Below are 18,494 nucleotides of genomic sequence, written 5' to 3'. Positions count from 1 at the left end.
CTTCATTCACAACCACCTCTTCAATCTCTCATGTCTTACTCTCCCTGTTCTTCCACATCGCTTACCACTTAATCAGATTCATTCTCTGCTGTCATTACTTCTCTCCTTTCCAGCAGTATTCTCTCCAAGCACCTCACATTAAAAACACTCAAGTGCAGTCCATCGCTCTTATAACTTCTCTACCTTCCAGCAGCAGTCTCTCCAAGCGACTCACACCAAAAACACTCAAGTGCAGTCCATCACTCTTATACAGTTCACTTCGTCCTTCAAACTCATTCCATACATTAACAAACTGCCCTCCTATCTTTTCACACATTTCTGCTAATATATCATTCATAATCCTCGCACTCTGTCTCATCTCACCACTATCACATACCTGGGAAACATGTTTACTACCTTTCCTATTACACTATTGTCTTTTATCTGTCTTAACAACTTCCTTGTCTCAGGGGGCTCACATTGGTGAGTACGGCCATGGCACACCCAAGATAGACCTAATCTACAATATACACTTGGTATATCATATTTGGAGACTGGTCTTCTACTCTTCTTTCCCTCTACTCTTTCTTACTTCTTACTCCCCCCCCCCCAAGTGCTATTAGAGAAATTCAAGGGCATGACTCTTTCCTCTTTTGCTGTAGTTTCCACTATCTACTAAAAAAGGCAAGCATAGTTGTATTAAGGTGGCAGCCCGACCACTAGGCACTTTACATAGGGAAACACATATTACTTTCATGTCCCAAGGAAATCCAAACCGGACAGAAAACATCGAAAACGACTGAAAACTGGAAAACGTTAAGAAACTTTGGAAAAAGAAACACGTGGTGAAATATGCTACATGGAACATTAGAAGCATGGCACATTAAGAGGAATTAGATAAAATTTTAAATGACGAAAATCTAGAAATTGCAGTTCTTACAGAAACAAAAAGGAAACTTACAGGAACAAAAGAAACAGCTAACTATAATATCATATAGAGTGGAGTGGACAAACAAATATATGCAAAATCTGGTGTAATGATTTGGATTTATAAATCAATTAAAGCAAAAATAACTCATTATACATACTGGAATGAAAGAATATTAGAAGAGCAATTAAAATTAAATAAAGAAAATTTAACAGTCATTGGAGTGTATGTCACTGAAGTAGGAAAAGAAGAAGAAAATGATTACTTTTACAAAGAGTTATATGGAATATATGAAAAATTAAATAAAACAGACCACGTAATTATAGCCGGAGATCTTAATGCCAGAATAGGAATGAAAAAAATTAACAGTAATGTACAAAAATTTGGAGAACCAACAGCAAACAAAACTGGAAAGAGGCTCATTGATTATATAATATATAATAATTATTATTACTCCACGACCTCATGGAGTCAAAGACTCATCTAGTCCTTTTATCACACACACACACACTGCTCATCATACCGCGTCTTAAACACACTTAAACTCCTTGCAGACGCCACATTCTCAGGGAAGGCATTCCAATAATTTACAACTCTGCACGAAAAAAAAATTGTCACTCCCCCTACTCATACCCTCTTTATACAGTTTACAAGCATGACCTCTGGTTCTCCCCTGATCTCTCACTATTTTCTGTAGAATTTCTCCACCATTGATCTTATAACAACCCCTTACCAACTTGTAGGTCTCTATCATATCTCCCCTCTTCCTCCTCTCCACCAGACTCTGCAAATTACATCTTCTCAATCTTTCCTCATACTCGACATTCCAGAGGTCAGAAACTACCTTAGTAGTTAGCAGTCTCCTTTGGACCCTTTACAACATCTCTTCATCCTTCTGAAAAACCTGGTGACCAAATCTGAGCACAATAGTACATGGGTGGCCTAATCAAAGCCTTATACAACGGAACAAGAATCTCCCTACTTCTACACGTCAGTGTCCTCTGCATCATTCCCAGAAGCCTTTGTGTTGTCTTCACAATTTTGGCTATGTGTCCCCTAAATTTCAGATCCTTGTCCGCTATCACCCCCTGATCTCTTATTTCTTCCACCTCCAACAGTATATACTCACCAAGCATAAATTCTGCATCCTATCTTTGTTCTCCAAATTTCAAAACCTTACATTTTGCAACATTGAACCCACATCCCCATTTCCGTACCAAGTGACTCAATTTATTAAAGTCTTCTTATATGGCCACAACATCTTCACTACTCTTCATGGTTCGTCACAACTTTGCGTAGTCTGCAAACGAATGAACATCCCTATTCAAATCTTCACCAATATCATTAATATACAAGTTAAACAGCAATGGACCTAAAACAGAACCCTGAGGCACTCCATTAGTGACTTTGTTTTCCTGAATATTTGCTCCCCCATACACAACTTGTTGATACCTATCAGACAGCCAGTCCCCAATCCGATACACTAATCTAATATCCAACCCCATCTGCTCTATTTTGACTGTCAACTTATCATGAGGTACTCTATCAAAAGCTTTTGCGAAATCCAAGTATATTACTGTGTATCTTTCTCCTCTTTCCAAGGAAGCAGTCACTTTATTGTAATAAGTAAGTAGATTACTAAAACATGACCTCCCTTTAGCAAATACATGCTGTCCATCAAAGATTATACCATTGTTGTCAACCCAACTCTGGATCCTAGTTCTCACAAGCTTCTCCAACAATTTAACCACAACAATTGACACACAGATAGGCCTATAGTTTGATGCTTGAATTCGATCACCTCCTTTATGAAGTGGCACAATCTTACCCTCCTTCCACTCTTTAGGAACTTGACCAAGTGCAAGACTCGTATTAAAAAAATATGTCAAGGCAGGTGTCAACTCTCTGGCACATTCCTTCAGAATACGCAGTGATAAATTATCAAGTGCCACAACCTTATTAAACATCTAGTTTGCTCAACTCCCCAAACATCTCTTGCTCACTTACAGTCAGTCAGTCTCTCCTCCCCATCATCAACTGCTCTTAATCTCTCCATGAAGTCACATTCACAAGATTGAAAGATCTTTATGAACTGCTCATTAAGTATCTCCACCACACAGATTCTGCAACAGCTGTCTTTATGCCATTTCCTCCAATCAATGTCATCCTTCCATAATCATACTTTCTTTTGCTGGCTACATATCGAAAGAACTTCCTAGGATTCTTTTTGGCTTCATTAGCTAACTGCTGTTCATACCTCTCTTTAGCTACTCTCACAAACCAAGTCACCCTCCTTGCCTGGTCTTTGTAGACCTCATGAAATTGGTTACTTCCACTTCTCTTATGCTACCTCCACAATGCCCTTTATCTCTGTATTGCATGCTTAATCTCTTTATTCATCCATCTCACACCTACCTTATTTAACCTTCTCATCCATGGTATACATTTAGACATTGCATCTACTAAATAGTTTTTGAAAATCCCCCACGCTGCATTGATCTCTTTTCCAGCTAACTCCTCATTCCATGCTACACCTGCAAGCTGTCTCGTGAGCTCTTCATAATCACCCCCCCCCCTTGTAGTTCCACATATACCCTTTTTTCACAGGGGGTCCTTGCACTGCTGGCAACCACCCAGGTAATCACCTCATGGTCACTTTTGCCAATTGATGGATGATTTGACACCTCATTGATAATTACATCCTCCGATGAGATGACCAAATCCAAGACCCTTAATCCTCGTGTGCCCCCTCTATTACATACTGTCTGAGGTAGTTATCCATCAAAAACTCAAGAAACTCATTTTGTTTACTTCCAGTTGCTATCTCTTCATTCCAGTCTATATTGCCATAATTAAAATCACCCATAATGATCACCCTTTTCTTATTTGCTTGGCTTATTTGACTATACATTTCACTGTCACCACCATCCACATTACCAGGTCTATAACAACATCCCACCAAGTATTTGATTCTATTCACCTCTATCTCACACCATACTGCCTCATATCCACTGGCCCTATTTCCCTCTTGCATCTCTACCTTGTATGGACATAACTCTTTCTCTGTCATCAGTAGCATCCCCCCCCCCCTTTTACCCCTTCTATCCTCACGAAACACATCATACCTTTCCATCTCTATTCCTGTCAGGATGTCGTCCTCATCTAACCATGTGTCACTTATTCCGACAATTTCTGGGTGCACAGACACAATTACTGCAACCATTTCATCTGCCTTGTTTCTTATACTTCTAGCATTGGTATACAAACACAACAACTCATTTCTGGATCTACAGCTAGTTCCACTGATACCATTCACTCGACATGATCTCTCCATGTTGGACTGGGGCCATTTCCCTTTCTGCTTCTTCATTTTAGAACCCTTTGCAATTCCATGTTTCCTCTTGATCCCTGGTCATCCCATTATATCTGAAATTTTTTCCCAGCAAATTTATACAGTTTGGAATTTATCCCATCTTCTCCTAGTGATTTGCCATTTTTTATTTTATTTAGGTTGTCCTTTAATTCTTTCATTGTTATCATAACATTTAAAGTATTTTGTAAGTTTCTGATGTAATTATTTTTGCTATTATCCGTCTAAAGATCTGTAAAGTAATCCAAGAATTCTTTTACATCTATTTCACAATTTATATTTGCAGTTTCTTTTATATCTGCATTCATATGTTTTAGTATTTTGTACGCACTGGGTTTTATTTTGTATATGTCATTTTCTAGATATGATACAAATTTTTCCAGCTTTTTCTGTGTCTCTTTCTGGTTTCTCTTTTGGCTATTGCTTTTCTGTTTTTGTATTCAATTTCATATTCTTGTTTTTATTTCATGTCCCATATATGTAATTTTTTTATTTTTATGATATTTTTTGTGGGTTGCTAGACTTTCATATGCTGCTGATACGATAATTTCTTTTATATTATTCCATTCTTTCTCAATGTCCTGATTTTCTTGTATTTTTTCGAAGTAGTTATTAATCCTCTGTTGGTATAAATTTCTTATACTTGAATCATTTAATAGTCTTACTTTGTAATTAAATTTGGTTTATCTTGTTTATTTATTTGTTTTGTATTTTTTGTAGCCAGTTTGGTGGAAATCTTAGTTTTGCCTGTACTAAATAGTGATCTGTATCAAAGTAGTCTATTATTGATTTTTGTCCCTTTCACACCACATATATTTATGTATATTTTTATATTTGTAAAACGTATTCATTATTTTTAAATTTGTGAGGAAAGGGTGGTGGATATGTGTAAGAAGAGCTCCGGATTGAGATAAGTTTTCTTGAAATAATTGATTGTATATGAGTATTTGTTTGAGTAAGAGCCTATAAAAGTTGTGCGCTACTAGTGTTATTAGTGTGTAGGATATTTTGCCGAAACTTAATTATGTCGTTAATTAACTCCTTATTATTTGACCTTAGAGTAGTAACCAACACAGGAAACATGGCAGCGGCTTTGTCATTCCATGACTTTAAATTAGACTTCAGTCATTTCATTAAGTGTGAGGTGTGCTATATGTATTCTTTTGATTGCATAAATGATTAATTTGTAGATGTTTAGGGCGGATGGAACAAAAGTGTGTGCAAAGTGCGACCTGAACGAGGATTTGATGAATGCTAATATGAAATTGATGACAGAAAGTGTTAGTAGCGAGAATGTCGCGGAGAAAATGAGTGCACGTTAGAAAGAGAAGGATGTGAAAGAGAGGCAAAAAAATGTTAAAAGTTCAGTAAAAAAAAAACGAGTGATTTGAAAACCATAATGGATGGTAAAAATGCCGAAAGTGAAGCAAGAGTGGCAGAAGGAAACGAAATTGAGAGTACAAATGAAACTGGAAATTGCTTGGCGCAAGATTCGAAAGTGGAAAAAATCGAAAGAATGAATGATGGCGAAAGTTGGACAATAATGCATGGATCGAAAGTACCGAAACTCAAAAGAATGAATGAGAGTGAAAGTGGGAAGAGGGGGTCGAGAGTTAGAAAATTAGAAAGATTGAATGGTAAAGAGAATGTGACTCGAGATTCGGAAGTGAATTGGATTGGATGAGGCAAGAGATGAAATGGATGCGGAATGAAATTTAGAAAATTAGGGTAAAAACGATTAAAACAATCATGATGGCATGAAAGAGTTAACGAAAGAGGAGTGAGTGGTGTTGTATGGCGACTCCATTATTAAAGGTGTACTGTATGATGGGAATGCCCAAGGTATGTTTTCCAGGCGGTAAAATGAGTAGAGTGATTGAGGTTGAGGTATTGGATATGAGGAGGGAGTGAGCGAGCAAAGGAGTTGATGGTTTTAATAGGTATGAATGATTTGACAGTGGACAAAGAGCACTATCAGAATGGATATCAGAGGCTACTTAGAAGGATAAAAGAGAATAGTGTGACAGGAATGGTAGTATGCGTGTTGCCTAGGTATGACTGTGGTGAGATGAGGCGGAGAGCAAGGATTATGAATGAAGGTACAGTTTGAAGGTCGAAGTGAGCTGTATGGGAGCGATGGACTGCATTTGAGTGGTTATGGTGCGAGTCACTTGGAGAGACTGCTGCTGGAAGGTAGAGAAGTGAGTAGAGAGAATGAATCAGATCAAGTGGGAAGTGATGTGTAAGACAGGAGAGATTGAAGAGGTGTTATGAATGAGGAAGCAAGTGGCATAAGTATGGGAAATGAGAGAATGGTTGTGCAAGATGAACAGGGAAATGGAGAGGATCAGGGTGGACAGGGGTACATAGCGTGAGAAAGGTGGATGCTCCAAGAGGATGTGAGAGCATGTGTGGATAGGAAAGAAATGGGATGACCTGGGATCAAGAGGAAACAGTTGGAATTGAAGAGGGTTCTAAAATGAATAAGCAGAAAGGGAAATTGCCCCAGTCGAGCATGGAGAAATCACATTGAATGAGTGTTATCAGTGGAACTAGCTGTAGATCCATGAATGAGCTGTTGTGATTATATACAAATGCTAGACGTGTAAGAAACAAGGCAGATGAAATGGTTGTACTAATTGAGTCTGTTAACCCAAAATTTGTTGGAATAAGTGAGATATGGTTAGATGAGGACGACATCCTAACAGGAATAGGGATGGAAGAGTATGATGTGTTTCGTGAGGATAAAAGAGGTAAAAAGGTTGTGCTATTGATGATAGAAAAAGAGTTATGTCCATACAAAGTAGAGATGCAAGAGGGAAATAGTGCCAGTGGTTTTGAGGGAGTATGGTGTGAGATAGAGGTGAATGGAATCAAATACTTGGTGGGATGTTGTTATTGACCAGGTAATGTGGATGGCAGTGATAATGGGATGTATGATCAAATTAGAAAAAGAGCTTCCACATCTTAATCATCCAGGTGTCTACCAGATTCCGTGCTCTTGTGGATTATCTTATTTCGGACAATCGGGAAGATCTGCCTCTATTCGGCTAGAAGAACACCAATCTTATATTGAATACTTTAAACCTGAAAAGTCTGGACTTTCTGAACATGCCATCTTCACTAGACACAGAGTTCATTGGAGAAAGACAAGAGTTCTTCACAAAAGTCAGTTTCTCATGGAACGCCTTTATAAAGAAACATGTGAAACTCTACTTCATTCTCCTAACTTAAACAGATACGATGGCTTACGTCTGTCCCCTTTATGGGAGATAGTACTTTACAAATCAGCTAATCTTTCCTAACTTTTTATTGTATTAATTTTTTTTTTTTTTTTTTTTTTTTTCAGGAAAGTTATTGACCTTTTTAGTTATCTTACACCAGCTACTTAGGTGGTGCTTTTTGGAATTGTCAGTTAGTGTTTAATTATGAGCTTAATGTACTGAAGATGCCGTTGACACACAGGTGAAAATTATACTAATAAATAATCTTTCTACGTGAGTTTTTCCCTTTATTTATTGTGTACCAAATATAATACAAAAAGAAACACGCTTGCAAATATATAATATTTTAGCAGTGCCCACATTATTATATGGCAGTGAAATTTTGGGCAATAAACAAACAAGATAAACAAAGAATAAAAACAAGTGAAATGAGATTTATGAGAAGAACTGCAAAATACACATTATTAGATCAAAAAAAAGGAATGAAGACATTTGAAAAGAACTAAAAACAAAATCAATAGAAGAAAAACTAAACTAAAGAATATCTAAACAATTATAAACAAAAATGAATTGAACATGCAAACCGAACGGCCAAAACCCGACATCGTAAACAAATATTAAAATATAAGCCAACTGGAAAGAGAAGGTAGGGTAGACCTCAAAAAAGAATATTGGATGGATAATGAGACTGGAACAAACCAATATGGTTTATACCCGTAATTAGTGTTATGATGATGATGAACAACTTCCTGATATCCAATCCGATGTGTTCTTTGTTTGCAGTCAAGTCATTTGTACCTATTACAACTACCAACTCTTTTGCTAGCTTACTTCTCATATGTAATGCCTCAATCACTCTGCTCATTCTACCTCCAAATTTTATGCATCCTCTCATCCAGCACACCTTTAATAATTGAATCACCTTACAACATCATTCACGAGTCTTTCATTAATTTTTTAATATCAGCATTATTTACTTTCATCACTTTCACTCTTCCATATATATCTCCAATTCTTTTAACTTCATTCAGCATCCATTTTATCTCTTGCCTCATCTTACCCAACTCAACTTTCGAATCTTGCATCACATTTTCGCTGTCATTCATTCTTCTGAATTTTCAAACCTTGTGTCACACTTTTGCTTTCATTCATTCTTTTGAATTTTCGAACTTTTGAATCTTCCATCACACTTTCACTCTCATTCATTCTTTTGAACTTTCGAACATTGCATCATACACGCTTGTTTGCAGTCAACGCCACTCGGCACCTTAACTCCAACTGCACCTTGTTATCCACTTTTGCCACATTCACATCACTTTCGTCTTTCTTACTATCGCTCGTTCTCTTTTTCAAAACTTTTTTAACACCTTTTCTCTGCTCTTTTACACCATCCATTTCAATCAATGAGCACTGATCCTCCTCGCGGCACTTTCGCTACTAACACCTTCAGTGATCAATTTTAGCACTCATCAAGTCCTCATTCAGCTCACAATCTCCTTCCATCTGCCTTAAATATCCACAATTTGTCTATATAATCAGATGAATACATATAGCACACCTCACATTTTGTGAAACAATTGAAATTGAATTCCTGCATGGACAAAGCTGCCGGCATCTTGCCTTTTTCGTTTAGTATACTTAGCTCTAATTTCAAAGAATTCGTAAATAAACCTATACAAAAAATCCCAGACACCAATAGCACTGCAAGCACACAACTTTAATAGCAACTCTTACTCATGGACTTCCAAAAATACATAAACAAAATTTGCCATTATGTCCCATAGTGGATGGCAATGATTCTTCCACATACAAATTAGCCAAACATTTAGCCAAAGCGCTCACACACTATACTGGCAAAACATCATCACACACAAAAAACTCAGTCCCCTTCAAAGCCAGTATAGAAAACCTCTCACTCCAACATACTGACATAATGGTCAGTTTAGATGTCTCCTCCCTATTCACAAATGTCCCACTCAAGGAAACCGCAGAGCTCATCCAAACCAAATTTTCAATCTCAGCCCTATTTCAGATCACAATGAACTCGGGCTATTTCATTTGGCAAGGAAAATTCTATATACAGATAGAGGAGACAGTTATGGGTTCACCACTCTCCCCACACCTGGCCAACTTCTTTATGGAGACTTTTGAAAAGAGAGAGAGAGAACCTTAAACTCAGCCCCACAAAACCCCACTGTTTGGCTTCACTACGTTGATGATGTGTTCGCTATTTGGCCACATGGCTCAGATACACTCCACTCCTTCTTAACACACTTAAACAACCAACACCCCAGAATCCAGTTCACCTTAGAAAAAGAGGAAAACAACAGTCTCCCTTTCCTAGACACCCTAATCACTAGCTAGCCTGATGGGTCCTTGGTTTTCTCAATTTACAGAAAACCCACCCATACAGGCAAATACATTCACCAGAAATCCCACCACCCTCCCTCACAACAATATGGGATTATAAAAACACTATATAACAGGGCAAAATTAATCTGTTCAGATGACAATGCCCTAACCACTGAACTAAACCACATCCTTAACACTTTCTTAGCCAATGGCTACAACCCCCAAAAAATATTATAACCAGTTAACCACCCCCCCCCCCCTCTCCTGCCTCATAACAAAGATTACACTAAATCCATCACCATTCCTTATATCCAGGGCACCTCTGAAAAGTTAACCAAAATTTAAAAAAAAATATGACCATATAAAAAATTGGCATCCCTTATCCGCTCCAAAGAACAACCACTTCTCCTAGACCTACCTGGGGGTATACCAGATCCCCTGCGGTGTAAACTGTCCTACTTTGGCCAAACAGGCAGGACAGCAAATGTCAGGATTTCGGAACACAAAGACTACATCCGGTTTCACCAACACAGCCACTCTGGACTTACAGACCATGCTCTGGATACCCGCCACAGAATACGTTGGAAGAGAGCCACATTAATACACGGCAGCAAATTTAAATATGAAAGATTATTCATGGAATCAGCCTCAGCTCTAAAAAACTTTCCAAATCTCAACAAATTTGGGTGCATGAGACTGCCCCAAATTTGGGAAACTTGCATCTTGATAACTTCAGCCCAACAGCCAAGACAACCCAATATAGCCTGCTAGGGGACACCTTTAGGACTCTAGGAACAACAGTAGTTTTCTCTTTTTTGCTTCATTTTCTTTCTGTAGTGCCTGCATACATGTGTCGTAGTTGTATGTTCCCACGAAGATGGCAATGTGAAGTTGCCAAAATATGAGGTACTTATTAAAGTTTCTTTTAATTAATATTCCAGTATACGTTGTAAATTCCTTACATAATTTAATAGTCATGTGTTACCAATGTATAAGCCTATCTGCAAGAATTATGAATCAATCAATGTCATCTTCAGAGTCTGCCACTGAGACTCTAAGGTTTGTTTCTTGTTTTCAAACTGCTTAGAATTTTCCTTTGAGTTGAGTCTACAATTTACGTATAAAAACTGCTCAACTGCTCAGCTTATATTTTTAAAACTTTCTTACATACTGTTCTTTTCAATGTAATATCCATTTTTACCTTGCATACTAAGTAATAGTTATTTCCAATTTCAAGTTCTCTGTACACACCTTGTATCTTGAAGCAGCATGAAGTTATCACTATCAACAATGAGCTTTTCTTATTTCAAATGTCTTCTCTCCACATGAACTTTAGTACGTTATGTTGGAACATGATGCTAATAATGACTAGTCTGTGTCCTGAGCAGAAATCCAGCAAATACTTACCATTATTATTAGCTCTGTCCTTTTCTAGAAATTTTTCCAAAATATTCCTATATGCCTACTTGGATTCATTTCCTACTCTGCTGTTTATATCTCCAACAAGAGCACACTTTTTTTTCCATTTTCTTTGTCACCTGACTCAAAAAAAAAATTCTTCCACTTCTTCCTCAGAAGAACCTTTCTATGTGACCATAAGCACAAATAAGTTTTGAAGAATGCCCACATCACTCCACTTAAAACTGCCTTGCAATCAAGTTTACCTTCAGATATGGTGTTGAATGCTATAGCTACTCTTTTTATTTATAAATTTATTTATATGTCAGCTGCCTTCTTTTCTAATTCTTTATTGCTGGGTCCTTTCATAGCACAAAGTTGACTGTGTAATTTTCCATGACTATAAGATAATTTAATTGCATAAAAGCCTGCAAAATTTACCAAATTTAGCTACATAGCCACCACCTATAAACAAAGGATTTCAGAAAAAAAATTGGGAGGATTCTATGAAAATACAATCTCAGAATGACTTTCAAATTTTTAAAGTTCTCAAGATTCTATTCCATAGTTATAATCATCCACAAGTTACAGAATCTATTTACATTTGTTGCATTCCCTACATTGGAACAGAAAGAACTATCCTATATCAATGTTACGATAAATCAGGTATGTCTGATTGTGCCATTGTTACTGATCACAGAAATAAAATGAAGAATAGCAAGATAGCCACAAGATTTCTAGAATTAGGTCTACTATTGTCAGAGTTCATTTTCAACCACTGTCTACCTATAAATCTCCAGTCAATCAACATGAAAACGACTAAGAAAATGCACAGTAGACACACCAAGAAATACCTAATTTGGCCATTGAACATTTTAGTCAATACTTGACCACTGAACAGATTATATATTAACAGCATTCTTCTCAGTAGTTCAGAGCTTTGGGTAGAAAAAAGTACCCCTCTCTCTCTACCTCCTCAGCTTACACCCAATCAATAAATTGTACTTTACAAGCTCCAACATGAATTGGGACTGTGACATTCAAACACTAAACATAATTGTTCAAATTAATTCAGTACTCTAAATTCTTTAAGTGATATAACAGTGTTTACTCTCACTAAGAGGTATTCATATTCTGTGGTTAATGAAGAGAATTCCTGCAATTTACTGGTTTCGATGTTTTAACTTTTGTGTCTATACATAATGTAAATAATACTTCTACTATAAATCCTTCTACTATACTAATGAACTACTAATACTAAATATACTAATGTACATACTGTAAATATGCCTCTCTTCTGTGCTGGATTGGGTGGGAAACTAGCATGTAGATACCGGCCTGTATTGAACTTCTTTCTGTAAACTTCTAAAGTGGGATTTCTATGATCTTCAACTGAGATGAGAATATCTAGGAAGGAAATAGATCTGTCTTTTTCTACTTCTGAATTGCATTTTGTAGTTTAAACTGTTAAGGAAGTCGATGAAGTTATAGAAGATTTCTTATGAGCTTGGCCAAATGATGAAAACATCATTTGCAATATCTTACCCATAATCTTGGGTAAGATATTGTGATTTGTTCAAACATTTCCAAGTACAAATTAGCTAAAAAGCACTTTAATAAACTAGTAATTAATTTATTAAGGTGCTTTTTACTTTTTATGTGGTTTCCACCAGTAATTCACAAAAGAAAGAATACACCGTCCAACCTTTCAAAAGAGGAGAATAATCTTTGGTGACCTACAATATTTACAAATACTCAATCAGAATCATGCAATATGGGTAAGTGAAATACTGGATAATATTTACCGATGCGAACAATAATAATATCTATTCATATTCAAGTAGCTTAATTTAGATAGAAAACAGTACAGCAAACATTGACATTAAAACTGCTTGGTAGCAATATATTGGTATTGTATATTCGACAAAAGCAATCTTATGATTTTATTATTATCTCACTGGTATTTGCTACTTTCAATATGCAGCCAGCAAAAGAAAGAATGATTATGGAATGATGACATTGATAGGAGAAAATGGTATAAAGACAGCTGGTGCAGAATGTAGTGGAGATATTTAATGAGCAGTTTCATAAAGGTCTTTCAATCTTGGGAATGTGACTTCATGGAGAGATTGAGAGCAGTTGATGATGAAGAGGAGAGATTGACTGTAAGTGAACAAGAGGTGTATGGGGAATTGAGCAAACTAGATGTTAATAAGGCTGTGGGACTTGATAATATATCACCAGGTATTCTGAAGGAATGTGCCAGGGAGTTGACACCTGCCTTGACATATTTTTTTAATATGAGTCTTGCACTGGGTCAAGTTCCTAAGGAGTGGAAGTAGGGCAAGATTGTGCCACTTCATAAAGAAGGTGATCGAACTCAAGCATCAAACTATAGGCCTATCTGAGTGTCAGGTGTTGTGGTTAAGTTGTTGGAGAAGCTTGTGAGAACTAGGATCCAGAGTTAGGTTGACAACAATGGTATTATCTTTGATGGACAGCATGGATTTGCTAAAGGGGGATCATGTTTTAGTAATCTACTTATTTATTACAATAAAGTGACTGCTTCCTTGGACAGAGGAGAAGGATACATAGTAATACACTTACATTTCTCAAAGGCTTTTGATAGAGTACCTCATGATAAATTGATAGTGAAACTAGAGCAGATGGGGTTGGATATTAGATTAGTGCATTGGATTGGAGACTGGCTATCTGATAGGTATCAACAAGTTGTGTATGGGGAAGCGATATCCAGGAAAAGGAAAGTCACTAGTGGAGTGCGTCAGGGATCTGTTTTAGGGCCATTACTGTTTAACTTGTATATTAATGATATTGATTAAAATTTGGATGGGGATAATCAGTTGTTTGCAGACGATGCAAAGTTGTGACGAACCATGAAGAGTAGTGAAGATGTTGTGGTCTTACAAGAAGACTTGAATAAATTGAGTGATTGGGCATGGAAATAGGAGTGTGAGTTCAATGTTGCAAAATGTAAGGTTTTAAAATTTGGAAAACAAAGATGGGATGCAGAATTTATGCTTGGTGAGGATATATTCTTGGAGGTGGAAGAAATAAGAGATCTGGGGGTGATAGTGGATAAGGATCTGAGATTTAGGGGACACATAGCCAAAATTGTTAAGACAACACAAAGGCTTCTGGGAATGATGTGGAGGACACTGTAAAAGTAGGGAGATTCTTGTTCTATTGTATAAGGCTTTGATTAGGCCACAGATGGACTATTGTACCTAGATTTGGTCACCTGGTTTTCAGAAGGATGAAGAGATATTGGAAAGGGTCCAAAGGCAACTGACTAAGGTAGTTTCTGACCTCTGGAATATCAAGTATGAGGAAAGACTGAGATGTCATTTGCAAAATCTGGTGGACAGGAGGAAGAGAGGAGATATGATAGAGACCTACAAGTTGGTAAGGGGTTGTTATAGGATCAATGCTGGAGAAGTTCTACAGAAAATAGTGGGAGATCGGTTGAGAACCAGAGGTTATCCTTGGAAGCTGTATAAAGAGGGTGTGAGTAGGGGAGTGAGAGGCAGGTTTTTTTCGTGCAGAGTTGTAAATGATTGGAATTTCTTGCCTGAGAGTGTGCTATCTGCAAGGACTTTGAATATGTTCAAGGCATGGTATGATGAGGTGTGTGTGTGTGTGTGTGTGTGTGTGTGTGTGTGTGTGTGTGTGTGTGTGTGATAAAAGGACCTCCCAGATGAGTCTTTAACTCCATTAGGTCTTGGGGTAGTAATAATAATAATAGTTTTTAAGAAATGTACAATATTTTTAAATATGATTTTAAAAAAAGCACACTGTGCTGAAGACAATTCAGCACTTTTGCAGTGCTACATAATAAAGGAAGCGATAAATAAATATTGAGGCACTATAATGCCACTGGTTTTGAAGAAAGACTAAACTTTCATGAAGACAGTAAGATTTACATACCCCATTGTTAATTGCTTTTTATAGATAGAATGCTGATTATTTGTTAGATGTGGGATTTCACATACCCTATTGTTAGATGCTTTTCATAGGTAGAATGCTGATTGTTTGTTAGATGTCTTTCCTTAAGGAGTTCAACAAGAATGAGGGATTTATGAGATGTACATGAAATGTACACCAAGAACTGAATTGCTTGTGGTTTAATATTGTATGTGATGGATACAGTTTTGAAAGTGAGTGCCAGAGGTGAAAGTCATGTCATAAGCTAGAGGGCATAGTGATAGGTGAATGACAAATAATAGGCACAAAAATATGAGTGGTGCAGAGAGAGCATTTAGCAGATTCTTTCAAGGGACAAAGCAAGAAATCTAACAGTTTTAAAAATGTCTGGTAAGTGCTACAGCAAAGAAGAGAAACAAGAGGAAAGAAATATGACAAAGTTAATCAGGTAGCATAAGTAATGTCTAAATTATACATATTTTTGGTCATAAAATGTTAAAAAATATAAGACTTATAGATAAACTGACCATAGATTTTTAATTCGTACGTATGTTCATACAATATTGCCTACTGGTTTTGCTAGTAACTGACTAGCTTTTTCAAGGTTTGCACCGTACATAAAAATTGATAAATGCAAAAAAGGTTTAAGCATACAAAAAACGTTAGTACCTGTTAGGTAGCTAAGGTAACACATTCGCATGACATGTCTGTATGAATTGTGACTTTCTACTAAGTATCATGAACACGCACTACATGCAAATGCGTAATATGATTATTCGTGTACTGTAGTTCTGTTGAACTGAGGGAATTAATTAGATTTTTCCAAGTATCGTTCAATATGGCCCCTTGATTTCTGTGTAAGTTGCTGTCTATATATAGCACTACTGCTGCTTCTTTGAATAATCGATGACTGTAATCATCAACTATGTAGGGCATAGAGCTGTTATCCCAGTCTATAGTGTGTTTCGAAGTTGAAAAGTGATGTGCTAAACTGGAGGTGAGCGTTCTGTTGTGATTTACTTCACCAACATGTTCTTTCTGTCTTATTTCCAGGCTTCTCGAAGTTTGTCCAACGTAGGAAAGACTGCACGTGCATGGGATATTATACACACCAGGATATTTATAAAATGGAACACTGTCTGATGCCAGTAGTTGGTTTAAATACAACTCTGATGTTATGGGCTTTTAACAATCTTGCAATTTTGGTGGAAATTGAACCCATAAAGGGGATGACTGCTGTTGAAATTTGCTGGGAGACCGTTCTTTCTTGTTGGTAATGTAAATCACAACAGAATGATCACCTCCAGTTTAGCACATCACTTTTCAACTTTGAACCACACTATAGACTGGGATACTCTATGCCCTACGTAGTTGATGATTACAGACATGGATTATTCAATGAAGCGGCAGATGACAACCTAAACAGAAATCAAGGGGCCATACTGAACGATACTTGGAAAAATCAATTCAATTCCCTCAATTCAACAGAACTACAGTAAGCGAATAATCATATTACGCATCTGCATGTAACGACGTTCATGATACTTAGTAGAAAGTCACAATTCATACAGATATGTCACGTGAACGTGTTACCTTAGCTACCTAACAGGTACTAACGTTTTTTGTATGCTTAAATCTTTTTCACATTTATGATTTTTTGTACTGTTATTTTTACTAAATTTTACTAAATTTTTACTAAATAGCTTACGGAAATTACAACGTATCCTAGGATACACATTAAAATAAATTTTAATACACTTCAAATATTTTGACAACATCATGTTGCCATTTTCACAGGACCTTAAAAACAAGACACGTGCACGCAAGCACAACAAATACTAAATGAGGACGAAGCAGGAAGCTATTCTTTCTCCTAAAAGTCCCGATGGTGCCCCCTAGCGGGCAATGTTGGTATACTTGGGCGATTGGGCTCAAGGTCTTCTGATGTAGGTTTCCCAAATTTGGGGGTCACATGCAACCAAATTTGTTGAGGTTTGGATTGTTTCTTAGGGCTGAGGCTGATTCCATGAAAAGCCTTTTGTATTTGAATTTACTACGGTGTATTATCGTGGCTTTCTTCCATCGTATTTTATAGTGGATATCCAGTGCATCGTCTGCAAGACCAGAGTGGCTGTATTGGTGAAACCGGATGTAGTCCTTGCGTTCTGAAATTCTGATATTAGCTGTCCTGCCTGTTTGGACAAAGTAGGACAGCTTACAGCTGTAAGGGACGTGGTATACACCAGGTAGGTCTAAGGGGGGGGGGGGGGTCTTTAGTAGAATGGATAAGGGATGCCAATTTTTTTATATGGTCTGTAACAAGAAGTCAAGTCATGTTTTTTTAGGATTTTTGTAATTTTTTCCGAGATGCCTCGAATATAGGGTATGGTGATGGATTTAGAGATCCTTGTTATGAGGGGGGGGGGTGTTGTGGTTTATTGGTTTCAATATTTTTTGGATTTTTTTGGGGGAGGGTAGCCATTGGCTGAGAAAGTTTTGAGAATGTGGTTTAGTTCTGTGGTTAGGGCATTGTCATTTGAACAGATAAGTTTAGCCCTATTGTGTAGTGTCTTAATGACTCCATATTGTTGTGTGTGTGTGTGGGGGGGGGAATTGTTGGTGAATGTATCTGCCTGTATGGGTGGGTTTTCAATAGACTGAGAAAACCAAGGTTCCATCAGGCTGGCAGGTGACTAATGTTTCTAAGAAAGGAAGGCAGTTGTTTTTTTCTTCTTCCAGGGTGAATTTGATTCTGGGGTGTTGGTTGTTTAAGTGTGTTAGGAAGGAGAGGAGTGCATCGGAGCCATGTGGCCAAATAGCAAAAGCATCATCAACATAGTGAAGCCATATGGTTGGTTTTTGTGGGACAGAGTTTAAGGCTTTCTCTTCAAGTCTCCATATAATAGTTGGCCAAGGGTGGGGAAAGTGGAGAACCCATGGCTGTCCCCTCTATTTGTTTGTAGAATTTTCCTTGCCAAACAAAATAGCCTGAGTTCACTGTGAACTGAAATAGGGCTGTGATATCAGGAGGAAATTTAGCTTGGATTAGCTCTAAGGATTCTTTGAGTGGGACATTTGTGAATAGGGAGGAGACATCAAAACTGACCATTACGTCAGTGTGTTTGAGTGTAAGGTTATCTATGCTAGCTTTGAAGTGCGCTGAGTTGTTTTATGTGTGAAGGTGAGTTGCCAGTATACATTTCTAATAGTTTAGATTACATGACCTGGAATAATATAGACCACATGATAGAACAGAGCTAAGAAAAAACTTTCCAGTTAAATAAAGTCAAACAAATTAGAA

The 18,494-nt window shown here is 37.2% G+C and overlaps 1 protein-coding gene across 6 annotated transcripts in view; it reads right to left on the bottom strand.

The window, feature by feature from the left end:
• LOC150096464 (kazrin-like) overlaps positions 1-18,494 on the bottom strand; it is a 686,592-nt gene that overhangs the window by 209,307 nt on the left and 458,791 nt on the right. Inside the window, exon 13 of one of the 6 annotated variants that reach the window (XM_090408273.1) lies at positions 12,531-12,658. The exons of the other annotated variants lie outside the window; for them this stretch is intronic. Coding sequence (XP_090264399.1) covers positions 12,640-12,658 — 19 coding nt within the window. The 3' untranslated portion in view covers positions 12,531-12,639. The remainder of the gene's footprint in view (positions 1-12,530; positions 12,659-18,494) is intronic. 6 annotated transcript variants of the gene reach the window in all.

This window comes from Typopeltis vanoorti, chromosome 18 (assembly GCF_054136105.1).
Source record: "Typopeltis vanoorti isolate ZY-2024b chromosome 18, IOZ_Tvanoo_1.0, whole genome shotgun sequence".
Classification (NCBI taxonomy): domain Eukaryota; kingdom Metazoa; phylum Arthropoda; class Arachnida; order Uropygi; family Thelyphonidae; genus Typopeltis; species Typopeltis vanoorti.
Note: the sequence above shows the minus strand (reverse complement) of the source record. Positions and strands in the feature narration are given on the sequence as shown.